This window comes from Patagioenas fasciata, chromosome 19 (assembly GCF_037038585.1).
Source record: "Patagioenas fasciata isolate bPatFas1 chromosome 19, bPatFas1.hap1, whole genome shotgun sequence".
In the NCBI taxonomy this organism is placed as follows: domain Eukaryota; kingdom Metazoa; phylum Chordata; class Aves; order Columbiformes; family Columbidae; genus Patagioenas; species Patagioenas fasciata.
In genome coordinates this window covers 8993075-9014526 of record NC_092538.1, presented here as the reverse complement: position 1 = coordinate 9014526, position 21452 = coordinate 8993075, and the positions used below count along the sequence as shown (strand labels likewise).

Here is a 21452-nt window from a genome sequence, read left to right as displayed (position 1 = left end):
CCGGCCCGTCTGAACAGCCGCGCTCCGCCCTCCACTTCTATTGGCTGTCGTGAGGACTGGGCTCTCTGAATGGCTGGGCTGAGCGCGGGTCCCGCCTCCCCGCGGCTGCTCCGGGAAGTGAAGATGGCGGCGGCGGCGGCGGTGACAACGGCGGATGAAGCAGGTACCGGCGGCGCCCGCGTGTCCGCTCGCTGTCCCCCGCTCCCCGCCGCGGCCCCGGGGAGCCGGGCCGGTGCTGAGCGCTGTCCCCGCAGAGCGGGCGCGGGGCCGGCGGGCCGCCCTGTCCTTCGCGGCCATCGCCGTGGTGCTGGGGCTGCCGCTGTGGTGGAGAACGACCGAGACGTACCGCGCCGCGCTGCCCTACGCGGACATCGCGGGGCTGGGCCAGCTGCCGGTGAGCGCCCCGGGGGGCCCGGGGGCGGCGGGTCCCGGGGTGCGGAGCCCGGGCTGACGCTGCCCCCGCTCAGGTGCAGCTGGCGGTGCCCGTCGCCGTGGTGTTCGCCCCGGGGTCGGTGCCCGGGGACCTGCCGAGGCCGCTGCCGTTCAGGGATGTGGAGGAGATGGACATCTCTGTGAACGGTGAGAGCCCCCTTCTGCTGTCCTACCTCTCTGGGGTGGTCTTGTGCTTGCCCAGGGGGTCCCTTCTGTCCCTGGGAAGCTGTTACCGCTGTCAACTCGGGGCTTCCCGCACCCCAGTCCATGTTCGCAGCGTCATTGTGTCCTGAGCTGGCGGTACAGGGGAGCAGAGGGGACAGCAAGGGCTCTGGGTGCTACAGGGAAGAGAACTGCCCCCCTCCCTGGTCACGGCAGCCCTTGGAAACTGGGACAAGCCTAGAGAACCTTGTGGCATGTGTCCCCCTGGGGCTGTCCCGTGTCCCTCTTAGTCCCTACAAAGTCCTAGGACTCACAGCATCACCCACACTTTCTCCCCCACAGTGAGAACCAGTGTCATGTCCCGATACGAGATGGTCTATCGCGGCACCACAGCTCAGGAAGAGGCAGCGCTGGATGTGGCTACTGCACGAGGTACCAGGATGAGGGACTGAGGTAGCTGGGGCAGCTCTGTGGGAGCAAAGGCTTCTCTTTTGGAGTCTGGTTGAGCAGAGAGGACTTGGCTTTGCTGTGTCTCAGGGTGGGATGGGGACTGGAGTGAAATTCGCAATCCTGCTAACACCTTCATCTTTCCCAGAGGCTGATGCTGCTCTGCACCCGCTGCAGGATGCTTCTTTGGGCTCTCTGACTGTGTACGTGGTCCCTGAAACCTCCTCTCTCCTGCCTCAGGTAGGGAGCAGCACCCTGGGGTGCCAGTGGCTGCAAACTTTGCCCATCAGAGGTGCCCTGGGGGAGGCATCCGTCACCAGGCTCTATTCCAGCATGTTGTCAGGACCCAGCCCTGCTCCCAGCCAGCCCTCATCCCTTCTCTTTCTGCAGGGCATCAGTGTGTACGTGGGGAAGCACCGCAGTGCCCTGGTGAAGGCTGGCGGGGGCCTGGCCGCCCTCCGCACGCACCTCCGGCAGCTCACGCAGGTGATGTCCTTCACGGCCAGCTCCATTGCCGCTGTCCTCTCAGACCGTGTGCCCGATGGCCAGCTCGGCCCTGACACCCGACGGCACTTGAAATCCAGCCTGGGTACGGACGTGCACCCCAGCCCTGTTTCTTGACCTGGGGGAAACCTGCTGACTCTTGGGGAGCCACTGTTCCTGCTGTGCCTGTGACATCCAGGGATGCTTTCTGGGGTAACAGCCTCCAGGGTCTTCCCTCTGCCTGTGGCAGTTGCTCTGGGCCAGGATCCATGCTACCATTGCTGCATGTTGAGTCACTTCTGTGTGATTCCACTTGGGGAGGGCCAAGGAGGAGGGGATCAGGGCCAGGGAGGAGGGGATTGGGTTCTGCCGCTCCTGGGAGCTGTGTCATGGCCACCAGCCCAGCCTTGGCATTGCCAGGTGGCGGGCATGCCAGCGCCTCACAGGCAGTGGGTCCTTGGCAGGGTACGAGATCACCTTCAGCCTGCTGAACCCCGACCCCAAGTCCCATGCTGTGCACTGGGACATCGAGCATGCCGTGAACCGCTACGTGCAGCCCATCCTGGACAAGCTGAGCTTGGTGGCCAACTTCTCTGTTGACTCGCAGGTGAGGGCTGTGGGAGGCGATGGGGAGCCCCCAATTGTGGCCTTGCCAGGTGCCCCAGGATGTGCTTCTCTGCTGGCAACGTCTTTGCCTGCAGATCCTGTACTACGCCGTTCTAGGAGTGACACCACGCTTTGACAAGGAGTCCTCCAGCTTCCTCCTGAGTGCCCACAGCCTCCCACACGTCATCAACCCAGTGGAAGCCCGACTGGGTGAGCTCTGTGCTCCTGATCTGGCTCTCACAGGACTGGGATTTGCTGAGGGTGGGGTGGACAGCCATGCTGGGGCCTGTATCCCTTTCCCCCACAGCACCGTGCCCTGCCAGCGCCAGATGGGAGCGAGGGTGACCGAGACTTGCTGTACTCGGGGGTTCTTTGACTCTGTCCCACTGCAGGCTCCAGTGCTGCCTCACTCTACCCCGTGCTGAACTTCCTGCTTTATGTGCCAGAGCGCTCCCACTCTCCCCTGTACATCCAGGACAAGGATGGAGCCCCAGTGAGCACCAACGCCTTCCACAGCCCCCGCTGGGGTGGCATCATGGTACGGAGCCGTGGGGGTGCTGGTGATGCCCAGACAATGCGGCAGCTCCGCATTCCCAGCCCCAGGGCTCTGGCTGTGCCTCGCTGACATGCTCTCCTGCAGGTTTACAATGTTGAAGCCCCTGCTTCTCCACAAGCCTCCCTTCCGCTGCACGTGGACGTGGACATGGTGCGAGTGATGGAGATTTTCCTGGCCCAGCTGCGGTGAGGATGCACTCGTTCTTCCCTCCCTGGGCCTCTGTGTGGTTTCCTGGCATATGTGGAAATCGCTGGGTCAGAGCAGGCTGTACCTCTGTGGGCTCTGGGAGGCTGAGGTGGCTTTTTGTGTCCTTGTTGGTGCTGACCACTGACCAGCACTGCTCTTTAGCCAGGGGTGCTGGTGTATCTCCCATCTCCTGAGGTAGGAGGCTTCTCTTGAGCTTTCCCACATACAGGAGACCGTTAGGTGTGGTTGAGACCTGCCAGAACTGAACACACCAGGGCAGGGGAAGAGCAGGAGCATGTGTGGGCCTGCAAACATGTGATGTGGGCTGAGACCGTCCCTTCTGCTCCCAGGTTACTGTTTGGGTTATCTCGTGAGGAGCTGCCCCCTGAGTTCTTGCTGGAGAGCCCAGGGAATGAGGGCCTGGCCGACTGGGAGCTGGACCGCCTGCTCTGGGCCCACACCCTGGAGAACATCGCCACTGTGTCCACCACCCTGACCTCACTGGCCCAGCTCCTGGACAAGATCGGGAACATTGTCATCAAAGATGATGTTGCCTCTGAGGTAGGGTGGGGGCACCCTGAGATGGGGAGGGGGCCTAGGTATCACTGTCCCTGTGCAGACCGTGAGCTCTCACTGCAGTGGTGGTGGAAGCAAGGCTCCCACACTTGTTTTTGTTGTCCTCTGTGGCCAGAAACTGACCATTGGTGGTGTTCCCCAACAGGTGTACCAAGCGGTGGCCTCAGCCCAGACTGCTGTAGCCAAGTTGTCCCTGGGCCACCTGCACTCGGCTTTCCAGGCCAGCAAGAAGGCGGTTACCTCCTCAGAGCGTGCGTTCTTTGACCCATCACTCCTCCATCTCCTCTACTTCCCTGATGACCAGAAATTTGCCATCTACATCCCGCTCTTCCTGCCCATGGCTGTCCCCATTCTCCTCTCCTTGGCCAAGATTGTCCGGGAGACCAGGCAGCGTAAGAAGGAGCCCACCAAGATGGACTGAGGCCACCAAGATGGACTGAGGCCACCAAGATGGACTGAGCCCAGTGTGCTGGTGCTGTCTTAGGGCTGGGGCTGTCCCCAACTCATGGAGTGTGTTGTCATGGACCTGTGGCCCAAGAATGGTAGCAGGGCCAGGCCTGGCACCTTACCTTAGGTCAGCTGTGGCCAAAATGCAGGAGGGGGAAGAGAGGTTGCTTGGTGGGGTGGGGGAGATGCTCTTGATCTGGGTCCTGAGTCTTGCACCCAGAACTGCTGAGATCCAGGAGGAGGTTGGGGGGGTCTCCCTGCATGTCCCCCTGGCCCTGCACTGTGTTCAGAACGAGCTGCTGTATAAATAAAAAACAAAATCTGGTGGTGCGGGGAGTTGGTGTGGAGCTGTGTGGCTTTCCTGCCCTGCCATTAGCCCTCTGTGTCTGCCCCTCACCCTGCCTTCCCCTGGCCCAGCTGCCAACCTCTGTACCCCCGAATTGTTTTTTGGGGTCTGGCTCCTGTCTTATGGCTATTTTAGCCTATGCACATATGGGGTTCAGCCGTTGGGGCCTGTCTCCTGTTGAGGGGTAGTGTGGCAATTACACCTTAATGGGGCCCAGCTCCTCCAGTCAGTACATCAGCCTGAGGCTCTTGGGGGGTGATTATGCCCCCCCGTTATGGATGTGGGGCAGGCAGAGGGTCTGTTCTCCCAACCCCCGCGGTTCGGAGGGGCTGTTTCCCCGGGGTCTCCTGGGGACACCTCTGGGCTCTGCCCCCTATGACGAGCGTTTGGCGGGGGATGCTCAGACACTCCCGCAGCAGCCGGGGGGGCCCGTACCCCCCTCCCGGTGCCGGGCGGCGCTGTGGCGGGCGGGGGGCGGGTCCCGGGGCGGGCGGGGCGGCGATGCCCCTCCCGGTGCGGCGGGGCCGGCGGCGGAGCGCAGCGGGGCCAGGGCCGCTCACACCGGCGGCGGCGGCGGGGCCATGAAGGTGAAGAAGAGCGGCGGGGCCGGGGCCGGGGCGGCGGCGGCGCGGACCGAGGAGGAGCTGGGCCGTAAGACGCTCATCGGGCCCGACGACGTGCTGGGGCTGCAGCGGGTCACCAGCGGTGGGTGCTCGGGATGGGGGATGCGGGACGGGGCGGTGAGAGGGGCTGAGCCGGGGGTGCAGGGGATAGGGACCGTGTCCCCTTTGTGGCTGGCGAGGGGTTCACCGGCGGGGGAAGGGGGCCAGGAGGAGCCGGCCCCCCTCCCCAGGGGACAAGGAGCAGGGATGCGGTAACGCAGGGGACACGGTCCCGTAGGGAACACGGTCCGGCTGGGGATGTGGCACCGCTGAGGTCTGGGGACCACCTAAGGACCAGGGACCGGTCCTCCCCCAGGGGATGCCCGGACCCGGGGCTGGGGATGCAGCTCCCGCCGCCGCCCCGGAGATGCACAAGCGGTGGGCAGCCTCCGGTCCCCGGGATGGAAGGTCAGCGGTGGGCTGCTCCCTGGTGCTCTCCCCATCACCCTTCTCCTGCATCTCTGTATCTTTGTTCAAGGCTGGGCCAAGCTGAGCCCCCGGCTTGTCCCCACTGCGGTGAGGCTGGGGGGGTCAGGCTGAATCAATGGCTGCAGCACAGAGGGGCTTCACTGCAGCCCCATCCTGCAGCCCCCCAGTTTCCCTTGTTCCCAATATAGCATTGCTTGTTGCCGGAGCATCCTCAGGGGACGCAGGCAGGGGGACGTGCTGGGGGAGGGTTTGTCGTGCTTGGCAGAACTGCTCGGTTGGGACCAGCGGTGTGGTGGTGGCTGCGTTGGACCTGTCAGGATTGCAGCACGCCGGGCTGGGAGAAGGCATGTGCTTCAGGCCAGCCTGGCCATAGCGGTGCCCAGCCTGCCCCGCTGGCCCCCAAAAAAAGTCTTTTTGCATGTCCTGGGACCTTTGGGTCATCTCTGCAGGCAGCAGGTTGGGCAGGGGGACAGGAGCGCTGGCAGGGAGGAGGGGGTGCCCTGGGTGCCCGGCGATGCTCCTCTTCGCCTTCGAGCGCTTTCTGATGTGGCATTAGAGCAGGTTTCGTGTCGCAGGCCAGGGCTGTGCGGCGTGACAAGCCCTGGAGAGGAAGGCTGCGGCTGTGAGCGTTGGTGTGTGTGTGGTGAGCAGGGTGGAAGGGAGGGTGGGAGGAAAGCCCTGTGGGGACTTGGTGTTAGCCCTCAGGAAGGGGTTTTGGAGGCTTCTCTGAGAGAGGGGCTACTGAAGCTGAGTGGTTCTTGAGTCCCCTTCTCTGACCCGAAATGCTCTGCTGAGATGCAGCTGTGTGATTCTCTGCCCAGGCCCAGCAATCCCCTGCCCGTAGCAGGCAGGGCTGTGCGGCAGGCGCTGGAGTGTGCTGCCCACATACTCAGAGGAACAGCAGTCAGATGGTGATCCAAGTGATGGCCACGTAAAGCACTTTGCACGTTTGCTTTATGGTAGTCTGTGTGTCCCTGCCTTCGGCAGTCGTGGCTGGAGGGGCACATGGCCACCACACACCCTCGTACCTGGGGCGTGCAGATCCCACATGGCATCTCTCCGGCCAGCGTGGATGATGCGTGTGCGTGGCTCTTGATAAGGGAAGAGGAGCTGGTCACTGGCTGGGAGCCTGCCGCTTCCAACCATGGGTTCGCACGCTCTGGAGTACGAGGAAAATGGACAACATATGATAATGGGGGTAGCACAAGGGGTGCAGATGTGCCATGCCAAACAAGAACTGTGAGAAGTGCTTGGCTGGGTACATGGGAGCCAGCAAATGCTCTCTGCACCTGAAATCCTCAGTGTGCATTTGGGGATACAGGTATTTAACATATCCACTTTGGACTTACTGTATCTTACTACCCAGCGATATTTTGCAGCACCCCTTCTCAAGCTCAGTTTTCCACCTGGTGGGTTTAACACAGAGAGCAAAGGTACAAGAATGTTTTTCTGATCCTTAACATGTAATGATTATTTGGGACATTCTGTGGCCTTTACTCATTTCTGTGGGCCACAGAAAGCTCTTAAAAACAGATTGCCAGAAATACCAACGTCAGACTGTTCCAGAGGGTGCTGCAGGGAGGAGGAAAGACCAGACTGTGGGACGGGAGTTCACGGCTACCCCAACCCCTCCCTTGGAGATGCTGAGTTGGGGCAAATACCATGTTCTATTTCAGCAGTTCTGGGTTTGATGCCCAAAGTTGTGGTGCTCCAGACCATTCAAAGTTGAAGAGGGAATTGGTGATGGGGTTGCAGCAGAAATGTCCTGGTGCCCTGGACTTCTCCTGTGGTTCCACATGGGATATAATTAATCTTTATCCAAACTCGTGGGCCAGTTCCGCAGTAGCTCACACTGTCGAGGGACTGCGGGCGAGCTGGGTGCTGCCCGGGGACCCAAGGTGGTCTGGCCATGTTTTAACACCACTTCAGTAAAAAAAGCCCAGGATGAACCATGTTAGATGAGGGCTTGGCACTGCAGGAACACGTGGTTTAGAAATGTTTACACCACGAGTAGCCTGTGTGTTTCTGAAAGGCTTGTGTGGGGAGAGACAGAATCCCAGCTACTGTATGGAGCGCAGGATGGGTCTGCTTACAAAAGGGACTCCATAGCGTGGCTGCCTGTGGTTTTGCGCTCACACCTGGGAGGGCCCTTCTAGCCCTGCCCGTGCCTGGGGTGTGCTGATCTCAAAGATGCTCTTTTGGAGCCAGGTTTTGCCATTTTGTGCTTGTTCTGCCAGCTGCAGAGCTCCTGGATGCTTCCTGATACACTGGGGAAATCTGCTCATCCTTCAGCCTTGGTAGAGCTGAGGCTCTGGGAAACCAAACTGCTGCTTGTGGTTGCTGTGTGTTGAGCAGGCAGCGTGCAGGCAGCGTGCAGGCAGCGTGCAGGCAGTGTGCAAGGCAGGCCATTAGCCCTGCTTTGGGTCTAGGGAAAGCCCTTGGTTTTCCATCCTGAAGCACAGCGGTGCATTCCTCTTCCAACAGGTACAGCTGACGAATGACCCAACGGGACATGTCTCAGGTAGGGACAGTGCAGGTGCAGGACGTGGCTCTGTGGCCAAAATGTGTTTATTGCCAACCCTGAGAAACGCCGTCTGTAACCAGCCAGGAGAGCCAGCTGGGCACTGCTCTTAATGTGCTTCTAATAAGCTTAAAGGGGAGTTGTGCAAACTGCCCTGCATATGCTATGTCCTTGCAACGCTAGATTGTCCAGCAGCTCTAGAGCCAGAGCGTTTCCGGGCACGTGGGGGTCCAGCCTGATGGATCTGGGGTGCTGCTGTGGAATATCTGGGCCTTTAGGCTGAGCTGGCTCTGGCACCGCTCCAGCTGGATTACGTGTAAGGCGAATGAACCATTTTATTTGCAATTAGCGAGATTTGTTACTTGCTCACACAACCGCAGTTACAAGAAGAGGAAAAACCTTATGACATGATAAATTTAGGATTAGCAAAGGAGCGAGGCAGAGCTCAGTTCAAATTACAATTAATTACCAAAACAGCTGAGGATCAGAGTGATCCGTCTGCAGTTTTGGGGATGTCGGTGTCTGTCAGCACCATGTCCTGCCCTGTGGAGCCAGTGGAGGAGCTGGGCCCTGTTGTCCCCAGCACTGTCCCCTGTGTCTTTGACCATCCTGCACCTCGCAGCTTGGCTGGGTCACACTGTGCAAGGTTAATTCAAGCAGAGCTTTTAATTTCTTTCTCCATCTTTGGGGTTAGAGCCATCAGCAGAAAGAAGATATTACAGCCCCCTTGTGCCAGTGGGCAATAGTACCAGCCTTCAAACAGATACGTAACAAGGAGAGCTTCAGCCTTTGAGACTGCTCCGCTTATCACAGCCTCAGGTACCTGTACAGTTTGCCTGTCACGCTACATTAAATCTTACACTTTAAGCTTTATTCTAAAGCTTATTTAATTTTAGCAAACCAAAGGGTTAAATAATTGATTACATACTTGGAAACAATTACAAAACAAAATCTAAAAATAAGAAACACAGACTTAATCATTTCTGAAACTAATCTCTTCCCCGAGCTGCCATTTAGGATTTCTCTGAGGCTGCTCTTAGCAGCTTTAGCTAAAGGCCGCTTGGCAGAGCGCTGCCTGGGCGGGTCGCCCGGGGCAGACCCTTCGCGGGTGACTTTCATACCAGTTTCCCTGTAGCATTAATGGGAAGCTGATGCATACAAATCAATTTTCAAAGCTTCTCCTGGACCATGACTTTTCCTTCCTTTCCCCTGTTAATTGGGAAAATTTATCGCATTGGGAGCTCTGATGAGCTGAGGGTGTTTGCGAGGAGGTTAATGAATCACTGTTCTGAGTTGTCCAGGGCTGTGATGTGTAAAAGCATTTTGATGTGCTGATCTCTCGTGGCAGAGCGATATCCCAGAGCTGTGTCAAGCTGCTCTCACCACGACTTCTTTCCTCAGCAACACCACATGTTATGAACCTTTTCAAGGCTTTGTGATAACGTGCAGCTCGAAGTGTTGTGTAGATGAAAGGGTTTTTTTTTTAGCAGTCTGGCGGTACAATATGGACTGTTAGCTTTCCAGGGGCAGCACACATGGCGTGTGCGTAGCACAGGGTGCCGGGCTGGCAGCTGAGCGTGTTCCTCCTTCTGCCAGTGTTGTGGGTTTGGGCCATCCCTGGTGGAAATGGTGAAGGGAAGAGGAAAGCTGGGGGATCAGCCTGGTGGTTTGAGCAGGGCTTTGGCTTAGCCCTGTGTAAAAACAAAGTGAACTGATTTGGTTAATGTTGTGCGTGTGGTTCCAGACTCTGCGATCAGCATGAGCAAGGGGGAAGAAAAGTGTTTGGATGCCTTGGGGATGGAGGAGAAGAGCAGCTTCATCCTTCCTTAATGAGACCTGGAGGGCTGTGATCGAATTAATTGTGAGAGGGTGAAGTCTGGAAAACTCTAGCTTAAAAAAATAAAAGAAAAAAAGATGAGCAGAAAAAGCAGAGTCTGGGAGGTGTGTGAGCCATGCAAAAGGACTCTGTGCTGCTGGTGGGTACCTCTGATGGGCAATGGGGATCTTGGTAGATGCCCCAGCTCAGAGCCTGCAGGGCTGCTCCCCTCTGCATCATTCACACGGTCAGTAAAAGTGCTGCTGCAGAAAAACTCCTGTGGGATCCTCCTGGTGTGAGATTGTTCCTCTGGGGCATTCCTAGCAGTTTAATTACAGAGCAGGGTGGTGGGCTGCAGGTGCCTCCCTCCGTCTTCACTTACCCAAACCCCGTGGCTTTAGGAATGGATCCTGTCTGGTTTAGCTTCTCTGCCCCTCTCTTTACAAGACTTGAACTGCTGAGGCAGAGGGAAATGGTTTATTTTTTTCTTTAATTGCACTCCGGTTGTCTAAGCAGGCATATCAATGCCGCTTGAAACTTGCCCTGCCTTCCCCTCGAGGTCTTGCACTCTGTCCTGCGTCACCGCTCTGCATCTTCACGGGGTTTGTGCTATTTTTTGCTTGCTTCCTCCTGAGACTCTTCAATCTGATAATCTCCTAATCTCCAGCTCCCAGCAATTCGTCTGCAGTTGTCTTTGCTTTATACCTGGTTTATGTCTTGGGAGTTGTCTGCAAAATAGCTCCTGACCTTGTTGACTAACGCATGTTAAGAAAGAGGCCGGCATAGCGACAGGAGCCTTCTCATTCCCCATATTCTTGTTATTGTCTGTGTTGGGGAGAGACGTGCCTATTACAAATCACTGCTGTTGCATCAGTTTCTTGTACAGCATCATCCTGATTTAGACCCATTTTCATGACCAGATTTTGAGTTCTTCCTTAGCCCAGATAGGCTCTGCTTTCCTTTGCGGGCTATTAAAGCCTTAAAATAGGAGCTGCCTGATCTGAGCTTAGACGCTCTGATGAGCACCACGGAAATATCTGCAATGTCTGTGAGGGGGACACGTGCCTCCTCCTGGGTGCAGAGAAGGAGAAGGGATCCTGAAAGGAGCATGATGCGTGCTGCTAACCCCATGGCCCATTAAATCCTCTTGGTAAAATGGGCCTGGTGTGGGGTGGTTGCAAAGGAAATCTGGAAATACAGGATCGACTTTTAGCTTTCTCTGACGAGGATCAAACACCTTAATCTCATCCACTGGATAACTGAAATAACAGGGAGAGGGCAGGAGGAGAAAGTGCTTTCGTTATCTTTCTTCTTATATTATCTGGCAATGTATTATCCCTCACCTTTTCTGCTCCTTTGTAACACCAGCTCCCTAAAATATATGGCTGGAAATATGTGCCAGGGTTCACAATGCATCGTTGCTCACAAGAGAGCAGTGTCTCTCTCATTGTCTAGGCTGTTTTCCTGGTTTCTTTTGAAATCTGGGCTGTTTTGGGGAGGGGAGGAAGGTTTCCTGGGTGAGAACCCGCTCTTCTCTGGACAAGCAGAGGTACCACCTCAGAACTGCAAACAGGCAATGAGCATCCACGGTTTCTGATAACAAAGCTAGAGACCTCTTAATGAATGCCTTGCTACAGATTGCTGTTCGGGGATTTTTTGGAATCACTTTTTCAGACAAAGGGAATAGGAAAATTCATGAAGGAAACCATGGTGTCCGGCTCAGAAGTCCATCACCTTCCAGACTTAAAAGCCATGGTAGCTCTTAAGATTGAAAACATCTCTAACGGGGGAGTTACAGATCTTTGGACACAATACAAAGATTATGGGAAAGATGCTGCAGAGGCACTGGCAGGAATAGTGAGGAATAGTGATGTGTGAGTGAGAAGTAGCTGCTAATACCAGGTCTGGGCAAGTTGTAAGGGTTTGCTCTTTAATCTGAGAACAAGTTCAACTCGGTTGGTGAATTCTTTCCAGGCAAAGCTTGGGTGTGGGGGTCTGGGATAGAGCAATTCCCTGTGCTTTAGGAAAGAGTAGGAAATGTCCCTCTTTTCGACCTGTTTTTGCAGGGAGTAATGCAGGACAAAAACCAATCTCTTGGGTTTCCTAAGACAGTGCTGATGTGTTCATCCCTTCATCCCATGTTGTGAGCATGCTCACTGTCAATCAGATGAGTACCGAGGGCTTGTTCAGGGAGATACCGTGATTATTTGGTTACTAATGGGGAAACAATGCAACCTGTGGGCAAGTGGAAGAAATGAGAAAATATTCTTTCCTGAGACACCAAGCTCACCTTTCTTGTAACGATCCCTTTCAGTCGATGGAGGTTTGAGCTGTCTTGTGTCTAACTGAAATAGACAGGGATGCTTCCTCCCTGCCCCAAATTTTGGTGCCGGTGAATTAGGGTAATGAAAGCAGCTGATACATGTAAGTGCGTCACAGGAAGTGTGGGCAACTGGGCCCTACAGTAGTTTAAAAATAAGTATGTATGGGGTGAGATTAGCAAATTTGACAGTGCTCAGCTAAGCAGAAGTATCTGCCAATTCCGAGCAGCTCATTCCCAATAAGACCTGCCAGTGTAGCCGCAGGCTCCTGTTATATATGGGAAAAAAACACCACGTGGCTACTTTGATATATTTTTTTTTTCTTTCAAACAGAAATTGCAGAAGCAAGTTTAACAGAGGCTGAGAGGAATATACACCACCCTTTTTTTCTTGCTAGGAGACTGGGCACTGCCAGAGAAGGAAATAACAATTGATTGCAGTATGCTAGCAGCTGATCTTCCCAGATGTCATCCAGTTAGACTTAGATACCGGCATGTAGATTTAATTGAAAAAAAAGGTTTAAAATATTTTCAGTGCATAAAGAGTTGGAAAATGTAGTGCAGGGATGCAGACATCAATGAGCAGGAGCCTGGTGGGGATTCTGCCCGGGGTTTACTCCTCTTTGGTGGCTCTGCTTGGCTCTCCGCTCCTCCAGATGAGTCATGGACACTGTTACTGCAGCAACGCTGCTGCCAATGAGGGGGATAAAGCTGTTGCCATGGTGCTGGATGGGCAGGAATTCTGCAGAAGGAAAAACACTTAATTATTAACTTGCAGACAAACACGGCTTCAAACTTCGCCTGCATGCTCTAGGGAAGGTGTCCCGGGCACCCAGGCGACCGCCAGCCTGTTCGGGTACATCCCTCGCCTTTGTGGGGAGCAGCTGGTCCCAGTGTGGCCATGGGACATGGCAGGGGTAGCTGAGGCTGCGGGAAGCTGTGCCGGCTCCCGTCAATTTGTGCTTTGCATGCAGCTGCTTGGAGCAGGGAAGTTGTGGGACGGGTTAAGGATTTGGGTCGGCTGATGTGTTAGAACCTAAAATCATTGTGTAATTGTGGGACATCTGCCTGAGGATTGTTGAGCGCTGGGGCTTAAGGCAAGGGGTTGATCTAAATTTCTGTCCCATCTTCCTCGCTACCGTTAAAGACAGAAAATAAGATTTTGTGCAGTTGTTAGGCTGTTGTGTTTAACAATAGGCTTGCATTTTCTTGTAGTAAAAAAGTTGAGCTTTTATCTTGTTCTTTCTGACAGTGTGGGTACTGGTGTTAGGTTTCCTTTGTGTCATGTTGATAGGAAAGGGAAACCTCCCTGCCAAATGCCAGAGATGCTTTGAACACAGTCCCCGCTCTTAAAGCCCACGTCCTTGTAGCATTCGCCGTCTGGTGGTAGTGATGGAGAGCAGTAAAACCCTCCAGAGAGTACATTTAACACCTCTGTTCCTTGTGCCAGTGAGCACTCAGACAGTTCTCCAACTTAAGGAGATTTGCAAAGAATAAAAGGCTTCCAGGAAGATCCGAGTGCTGGATGTGCAGTTCGTGCTCGGCAGCGCCCAGGAGCAATTTTCCGTAGTGCTGACTGCAGCTTATCTTTGTCCCTCGCTAGAGAGGGGCTGGATTTCTGTAATTACAGATCCCAGCATGAGAGCCTTGCTGTCTGGTGGTTGCAATGCGTGGGTTTGAGGTGTTCTCTTACTACACCACAACAATCCTTTATTAACCCCATATCTATGGGGTGTGCTAACCACTGCCCAAGAACCATAACGCCCACCCATAATATGGGTACCTGATTTGTTACACCGGTGCTGAAGCAGGGGCTGTAATGGGCAGGTATGATCTCCGAGTACACTGTAACTTGCTTTCATATATTCAATGAATAAGCCTTAGGTGAAGGGATGTAGTTGAATTTTAGAAATAGGAAAGCAGACAGAAACAAGTGATTAACTCAGACTAACAGCATGAATTAATAGCTGAGAAAAAGCTTAGAATTAGAATGTTAAAGTGTTAGTTTCACCTTAGAACTTCCAAAACAAATTGTCTACAATGTACAGGTACATGGTTGTTCAAAAGCTAACCTGGTTTGTATATATACAACATTTATTTAGATTTGTCAGGGTAAAGTAAGTTATTGGAGCTGCTTTCAGTCTGTGCTTATACATGCGGTGGAAAAGAAGCACCACTGCTTTTTCCCTTAGAGGAGCTGATGCCCAGGCTGATGTGCAGTGAGGCTGAAGCCAGAAACAAGGACTTTCTTTCTCCCCAAAATACCGGCTTTGGTGAAAGCAGAGAACGGCTCTGTTCCCAGACTTTTCCTAGGACAGGGAAAGGCTTCAGGACCATTTTAAATGCTGAGGGGGAAAAAAAGTCCTTGCATGGGATGAGCATGGGTGGAGAAAAGAGGCGTCCTTTGTCTGCAGAAGGCTGGGGACAGGGGAGGTGGCACAAGGGAGGAGGACGCTCCTGTTCCAGTTAAGCGCAGGCTTAGTGCTCACAAAGCTGCTTAGCACTTGCATTCTGCCAGAGGGCAGTTTTTAAAACAGGCAAAGCCTCTTACAGGGAAAAGGCTTGGATTTGATGGAGGTGCTAGCTGTTCTCAATACCTTGAGGGGGAATGGATACAGAAGATGCTGGCAGAGGGTTGGAAAAAGGTGATGACCTCTGAATGCTGGGGGAGAGAAGCCTTTTCCCTGTCCTGTCCAAGCAAGGTGGTGGAGGTGTTCAGAACAGGGACTGTCTTTGAGGATGTGAGATTTGGATTAAAAACGGGGTAGTAGTGGAGATGGCATTTGGGCTGCTCTTGCTGCTGCCCGTGACCTCCAAGGAGTAACCAGAAATACCTGGTAATTCTGGGCAGCCTTCACTTAAATTTGTTTTCCTCTGCAGATTATTTGTGCACTCCAGAGGAAAATGTTTACAAGATAGACTTCACCAGGTTCAAAATCCGCGACATGGAATCTGGCACGGTCTTGTTTGAAATCACCAAACCAGCAGCTTCAGGTGGGTGCACACAAAAAATGCTGTTTTCATGAACAAACAAATGCTGGTGTCCACTTCCTTTTGCCTTTTCCCACTTGTTTTACTCAATACACTTCCCAAAAATATAAGATGCTCTGAATTGCAAGAGAGTTGAGTCCCAGCCTGGAGCAGAAATACAGAAGTGTCCCTTTGCATCAGCACAGTGAACAGAACTCGTTGCTGCCATATTCTTAGGGCTGCCATCTGTGATGAGAAAGGACAGATGGATGTTGTAAACAGAAGCAGAGGAGGAGAAGGAGGAGGTCACTGTGTGCTCCTTTCTTGGCTCTTCATCAGCTAGAGTGAGTCCCCCTGTACATAGTTTGTTAGTCTATCATCTTTCACTCACGAGTCATGAAAATAGTATTTCTAAAAGGGAGAAACTTTGTTAATTGTACAAATTAGACAGACTGAAAATTTGCTTGCCTTTTTTTTCCCCCCATAATTTTTTAGGCGTTACTTGTAACCAGCGAATTGTTACCCGTTGCCAGTGGTGATAAAACCCTGGGGCAACTGTTCTTTTCCTGGTCAAGCAGTCTTTTCAATCTTACCCATCTCCCTGCAGGTGAGGGAAAGTTTTCTGTAGCTTAGAGGTAGCAAACCAGATGTGCTGAGGTGAAGCGGCTTGTTCAGAGTCGCGCTGCAGTCCTGAATCAAAGGTAGGAGCAGTAAGTCACATCAGAAGACAAGAAGTGTGTCAAACCAAAAGACCATTTCTCAATGCTATGTCTTGGAGTGACCAGTAGTGGATGCCTTAGAGAGGACAGGAAGAGGGTGAGCACATCAGCAGCTTCCTCAGAGTAATTTGCTGGTTTAAATGACTCAGTAATGTACCATTACAAGTATTTTCACTGGGTTTCTGTTCCTCAGATGACTGTGACTTTGTGCTTTTCCAGAACGTGAACACAATGACAAGAAGGACATTGACCCCAATGCTGGACGGTTTGTACGCTATCAGTTTACTCCAGCTTTTCTCAGACTTCGGCAAGTGGGAGCCACGTAAGTAATTGCTCCTGTGCTACTTTTTCTACTATAGGAAACAACCGAAATCTTATAAAAAGTGGCTCTTGCTTGTTGATCCTGTCAGGAAGTTGACATAATAGGGATCTTTTGTAATTATGAGGCTCTCCAAACATCTTTGGATGCTTTGCTTTCTCCATCCCTTTATCTTGTTTATTTACCTCATGATAGGCATGACGCTGAAGAGATTAATGCTAAAAGGGGCTAAATAAGGTGGATGGAGTACTCTGATATTCCAGCTGTTTTCTGTGTGTTACAGTTTGTTTGTCAGAAGCTCTGCCAGTTTTGGAATGTGTGTCTGCAGCCTTCCGTGTTGCATTCCCCCAAAAACCATTAATCTATAGATGCACCTGAAATGGTGAAGGAATGTTTGACACTTTAGGCACCAGAACGATGTCTGATCTGTGTGGTAGTGCTGCTTGTCTCCCTCAGTAAACCACAGCAGAATGTGACACCTAAAATAGCTTTCTGTAAAGCCTTAGGCCAATGTTATTGCTACACTAATGCAGGTGACAGTGTGTATTGTTTCTTTAGTAAAAGTTAGTAGTGGTTACTACTAACTACGCTATTACTACTAACTTACTACTGACTCTACTACTCATTCTAGTGAGTTACCTAGTGAAGCTGGAGGGATCTTTTCTTCACTGAAGATGAGTTTAATTGTCTTGCATGTCTTTTATTCCTTGAGTAAAAAGAATCAAAATACAGTATCATCCATGATTTGTCATGCCACATTGTGTCCCTGTAGCATGCTTTAAGAGGAAATTGTAATTTGGTTAGTACCATTATTTTTATATTTTTGGCTTTCTTTTTCTTTTAGAAAAGCTCTCTTCTGCCTGAAAAATCTTGTTTAGGAAGAAAGCTCATGTAAATTTTGTCCTTTTTTTCAGGGTGGAGTTCACTGTAGGGGACAAACCCATTAACAACTTCCGCATGATTGAGAGGCATTACTTCCGGGATCAATTGCTTAAGAGTTTTGATTTTGAATTTGGGTTCTGCATCCCCAGCAGTAAAAACACTTGTGAGCACATCTATGAGTTCCCGCAGCTCTCTGAGGACCTCAGTAAGCAATCCTTAATTACTGGGTTACCACGCAGTGACGTTAATCTCAGATCTTTTGAGGAAACTCTTACTTAAGAGCTCTCTGTAGAAAGTGGGTAGGGTCAAACACTTCAAGGTAGTTTTGTATCTGTGTTAATACAGATTTTGTTTTCTAGTAGCACCTGTCTTGTCACCCGCCAGACATAAATTCATAAAAGAGAAGTTTCGGTGTCAGGGAGAAAAATGATAATTGTATTATAAAACAACCAGAAACCTAGGATTAAAAGGACATCCAATAAATGGGTGACTTAAATGTTATGTTCTGTTTTAATGTTTGATGTGCTATATTGATAGCTTGAGAGGTTTGAGTTTTATTATGAACATAACTTTTATTTCCTCTCCTCTCTCCCAAAGCCCAATAGCACCAGTACTTAATCTGTGTGATTTTTATATTCTTTACAACCCCTAATCACATATGTCAGCACTAATACTTCAGTCTTTGGAAAATACAATGATGCACTGCTGCTTACTTATTGACATAATAGAATAAATTTGAGTTTGCCATTTTATCCCTTTTTTTTTTTTTTAAACAAAAGAAAAGAAAAAAGCCACCCAGACTCTAGTATGATATTGTTTTGAGGTTAGGTAGAGCACCTACACTTTGTGTGCTGCCTTAAGATACTTAGTTTATGTTAGAGTTCTTTAAAAGATACTATCAACGGATGGTTTGGGTAGATTCCTATTTTAGTTTTGTTTTTTTTTTTCACTTGATGAGTTTGCTGCTACTAAATGTAACTGAAATCCAGTGCAGAGCATTCCCTCAGCAGGGCTTCTGTGTAACATGATTAATTTTATTGTCTTTTTTTTTCTCCCTCCCCCCCTGCAGTTCAAGAGATGATCCTTCATCCATATGAGACACAGTCGGACAGTTTCTACTTTGTAGACAACAAGCTCGTGATGCACAACAAGGCAGATTATTCGTACAGTGGAGGACCTTGAGCACGGGACGGACAGCCGGCCTGCGCTGGCCTCCCCTTTCCCAGCGAAGCCGTCAGGGATTCCAACCCCTTCCGTGCAGTTGTCCACAGCGTCAACTGGACAAGGATCCGCAAACCACGGACTCTCTTGCCACAGTAGGAGTTTCATGACTAAATTTGCCAGTCTTGTCTCTTGGGAGCTTTGATGCAGACCCAGTTCTTCAGAACTTTAAGTGGTTCTACAAGGCTAAATGATCTTTGGATGCCACCTCCCTAAATTCTTGAAGCGTCTGCTTTGCAAATGGCCTTCTGGGACCTGGGGGATTTTGCCCTAATTTTGTGGATCTATGTTTTTGCCCTCAAGTATCTTTTAGGATGCGATTGCTTTCTCAAAGAATGTGATCTGAAAAACCACCTGAGTGGACGGCTGCAAATACAGAGTTTTGTTTGTTTGTTTCTCTTTGTGAATGCTTCAAAGACATGGTCAATTTTACTTGTACACCCAGCTGAAAATGTTAAGTGTAACATCTTGCAAAAGCAAGTTTCACCTTTAGATTAGTTCTTTGAATAACTATCTCATCCTTTAGTTTTGTTCCTTCTATGTCATATTCTGTTTAATCTTGGAAACACTGAACCTTGCAAGGAAGAGCAGTGGTTCACTGACAGAGCTATTTTTAATTGGGTACAATCCTGTTAAATTTCAGGTGAAGGCAAAATAGCCCTGAGGGTCTTTGAACCTCCCATTTTCCATTAATTTCATTTTTTTGCAAACTGACTGCAGAATAATCAGGAAACATTGAAGGATTTTAGCTTTATTTAAAATTTTTACATAGCTAACATCCAGCCTATTCATGCTGTATGTTTTGTGTGTCTATTTTCTTTCATATCTGTTCAATACTAAGACAAGGGCTTCAGCACTGCTTCTTAGAGCAACACTTTCATTTGTCCAGGGCAGCTGGGGAGTGTGGAATTTCCAGTTTTTCATTTGTATCTGAATTTGAAGAATGTTATGCCAGTGTTTTCCCTTTTTTTAACAAAGTTTTGCATTGACTATTAATATAGATGAAAGAGTAATTCTGATAACGTAGGACTTCAAGGCACAGCAAAAATTTAGCACAAGTTCTCTTTTCAGACTTTGTAAGAAGTTTAAGGGCAATTTTGCCCAAGTTTTTCAGTATGCACTTCTTAGAAAGACAGAAGTGCAAAGAGGTAGCTATATCAAACAAGTAAACTACTGTATGCAAAACAAAACCTGTGAAGGCTGTGGGGGTAGCCTGTTGTCATGAAACCCTTACTCTAAAGGTCAGTTCACTGATACTTAAAAAAAAACAAAAGGCAGTTGCAGTTTGTAGATATTTCTATAAATACTTGATGTCTCCATGTCTAATTCTGTGAGTTTAAGTGGAACATTATATGTTAGCCTCAGATAGGTGTGATTGTAATAATTTTTATAAAATACCGTTTCCAGTTGCAATGAACATCTTTGTAGTCACAGCCTAAGTCAAACAGAACTACAAATGGTTCCAAATGTAACCATCCGCCTAAGAACAGGGAGGTGTTTGTGCTCTTCTTGGGGTTGTGGTACTATTCAGTGTGTTACCATTTGTATTTGACTTGGCTTTCTTTACTTCTGAGAGAGGATTCAGTTTGCTAAAGAAAATGCAGTGAGTTTAGGTTACAGCACAAAATTTTTTAAGATTGATAGCTAAGGAAGTGAAACATTGCAAGCTACCAAGTTCCAAGTTCCTCCATTTTGAGCAAATGGACTATTGAAGTATATTGAGAATAGTGCTACATGTTGACCAACGAACACTAGATTCCAGTCTTCATGACAAAAATCAAAGGGAACTCAATTAATGCAAAGATTATTCAGGGCTATTTAAGGTAAGAAAATGCTAATATTCAACTTTTGTACTAAGTATTACATAAATTTTCTATTAATTATTCATAACCTGAAAAATTATTGTTAACAGCCCAATTTTAATTAGATCTGGTTAGGAGTGAAACTATAGATATTATTGCTATCCCCTGGGTGTGGAGAGCAACTAGAACTGTATGTGTCGTACAAAAGCTAGGCAGGTTTTACATGGATTGACTCTAGTGATAAAAGTTATCTTTAGGAAAAAATGAGGGAGAGGAATAAGGACAGGAAAACAGTTAATTTCAGCTAATTGGAATAAAGAGCTTTAAGGTCGTGGTAAGTGTAAATGCTTTTTCTTTTGAGTTTGAGATAGCTGGTAGCTCTGTTAGCAGTACTTTTCAGTACCCCCAAGCACAAGCACTACCTATGTTGATACAAATGTTTCAATATTAACCAGATGTTAGATCTTATTGACAGTTCATATCATTTTCTAAACATGGAAATATATTTGAAGAGTGTGATATTCCAGGCCTCAAGTGCAGCGCAGTTGTTTTCTAAATCACAGGACAGTCTGAAGTTGTGTGTTTGTGTATCTGTTCACAAGCTGTAGTTCACTGCCTCCCTAGAATCACTGTGCTAACGCCTGCTGTGATGTCTGCTCGTCTCTTAATGCTACACTGAGAAAACCTGTTTGAATGTGACATTGACTTTTTTGCATAGACTCAGAATTGTCTGTATTAAAATGTATTTATAAAAAATATATATTTTTTGTGGAAGGAAAGTAGGATTCTTGTTAATATACCATTGGGAAAATGTTAGAAACATTTTTACCAGGTTCATTTATAATTCTTTGTATCTTGTAAGTTACCTGATTTGTTTCCTCTCAGAACATCCACTGTGGCCCATTTAGTGGCAATGCAATGCACTGTCATGCAGAAAATCTGGTTTTCAGAAAACTGGGAGTCTTTTGTTTCCTTTTGGGACAGTAGGAAACTGGGTAGGCTGCCAGGAGAAAAAGGAACCTTGGCACCAAATCCACTTCTGTGGCTTTGGCTTCAGTAACTCATCCGTTTGACTTGTTTGCAGATAGATAAGTAGCGAGAGCAAAGATTGAGACTTCAGGATAAAGAAAATTAGATGCTACAAATTTAGTCTTCCTGTAGGAGAAGGAGAGTACTAAAATTAATTTATACAAGGATTAAATAGGGAGTACACTTGCTTAAAATTATTTAATATTGGCAGCTTAGTCATAAATGTGCATACTAGCAAATATGCTCAACTTTTTCCATTATCTTGGAAAATGGTTAAAAACCACGTCACTTTCATTAGCAAGTGTTTCTTCTCCTGTAACAAATGACAAAATGTAAGAAATAAAACTAAATAAATTATTGATCCTCAAAATGGAGGTGATTGTCTATTTTATTTCAATGTTTATATTAGTGCATGAAAAACATTTACATTTTCATTGAGGTATCTTCCATCAATATCTGAACTCCAGGTTTGTGCAAATTTATGTAACTAGCTTCACTTTTTGATGTTTATAAACCAAACA

The 21452-nt window shown here is 49.6% G+C and overlaps 2 protein-coding genes across 2 annotated transcripts; both read left to right on the top strand.

Annotated features, from left to right (window-relative positions):
- The first annotated feature begins 42 nt into the window (after positions 1 to 42).
- Positions 43 to 3985, top strand: PIGS (phosphatidylinositol glycan anchor biosynthesis class S). Its single transcript, XM_065853147.2, has 12 exons — positions 43 to 163; positions 255 to 394; positions 468 to 579; positions 937 to 1026; positions 1190 to 1281; positions 1432 to 1630; positions 1989 to 2131; positions 2226 to 2340; positions 2523 to 2668; positions 2771 to 2871; positions 3223 to 3433; positions 3594 to 3985. The coding sequence occupies exons 1-12, from the start codon at positions 70 to 72 to the stop codon at positions 3867 to 3869; spliced, it is 1719 nt and encodes a 572-aa protein (XP_065709219.1). The 5' UTR covers positions 43 to 69; the 3' UTR covers positions 3870 to 3985.
- Positions 3986 to 4769: 784 nt separating this feature from the next.
- On the top strand, positions 4770 to 21301 carry UNC119 (unc-119 lipid binding chaperone). Its single transcript, XM_065853340.2, has 5 exons — positions 4770 to 4946; positions 14870 to 14983; positions 15898 to 16000; positions 16912 to 17084; positions 17949 to 21301. The coding sequence occupies exons 1-5, from the start codon at positions 4823 to 4825 to the stop codon at positions 18059 to 18061; spliced, it is 627 nt and encodes a 208-aa protein (XP_065709412.1). The 5' UTR covers positions 4770 to 4822; the 3' UTR covers positions 18062 to 21301.
- The last annotated feature ends 151 nt before the right edge of the window (positions 21302 to 21452 follow it).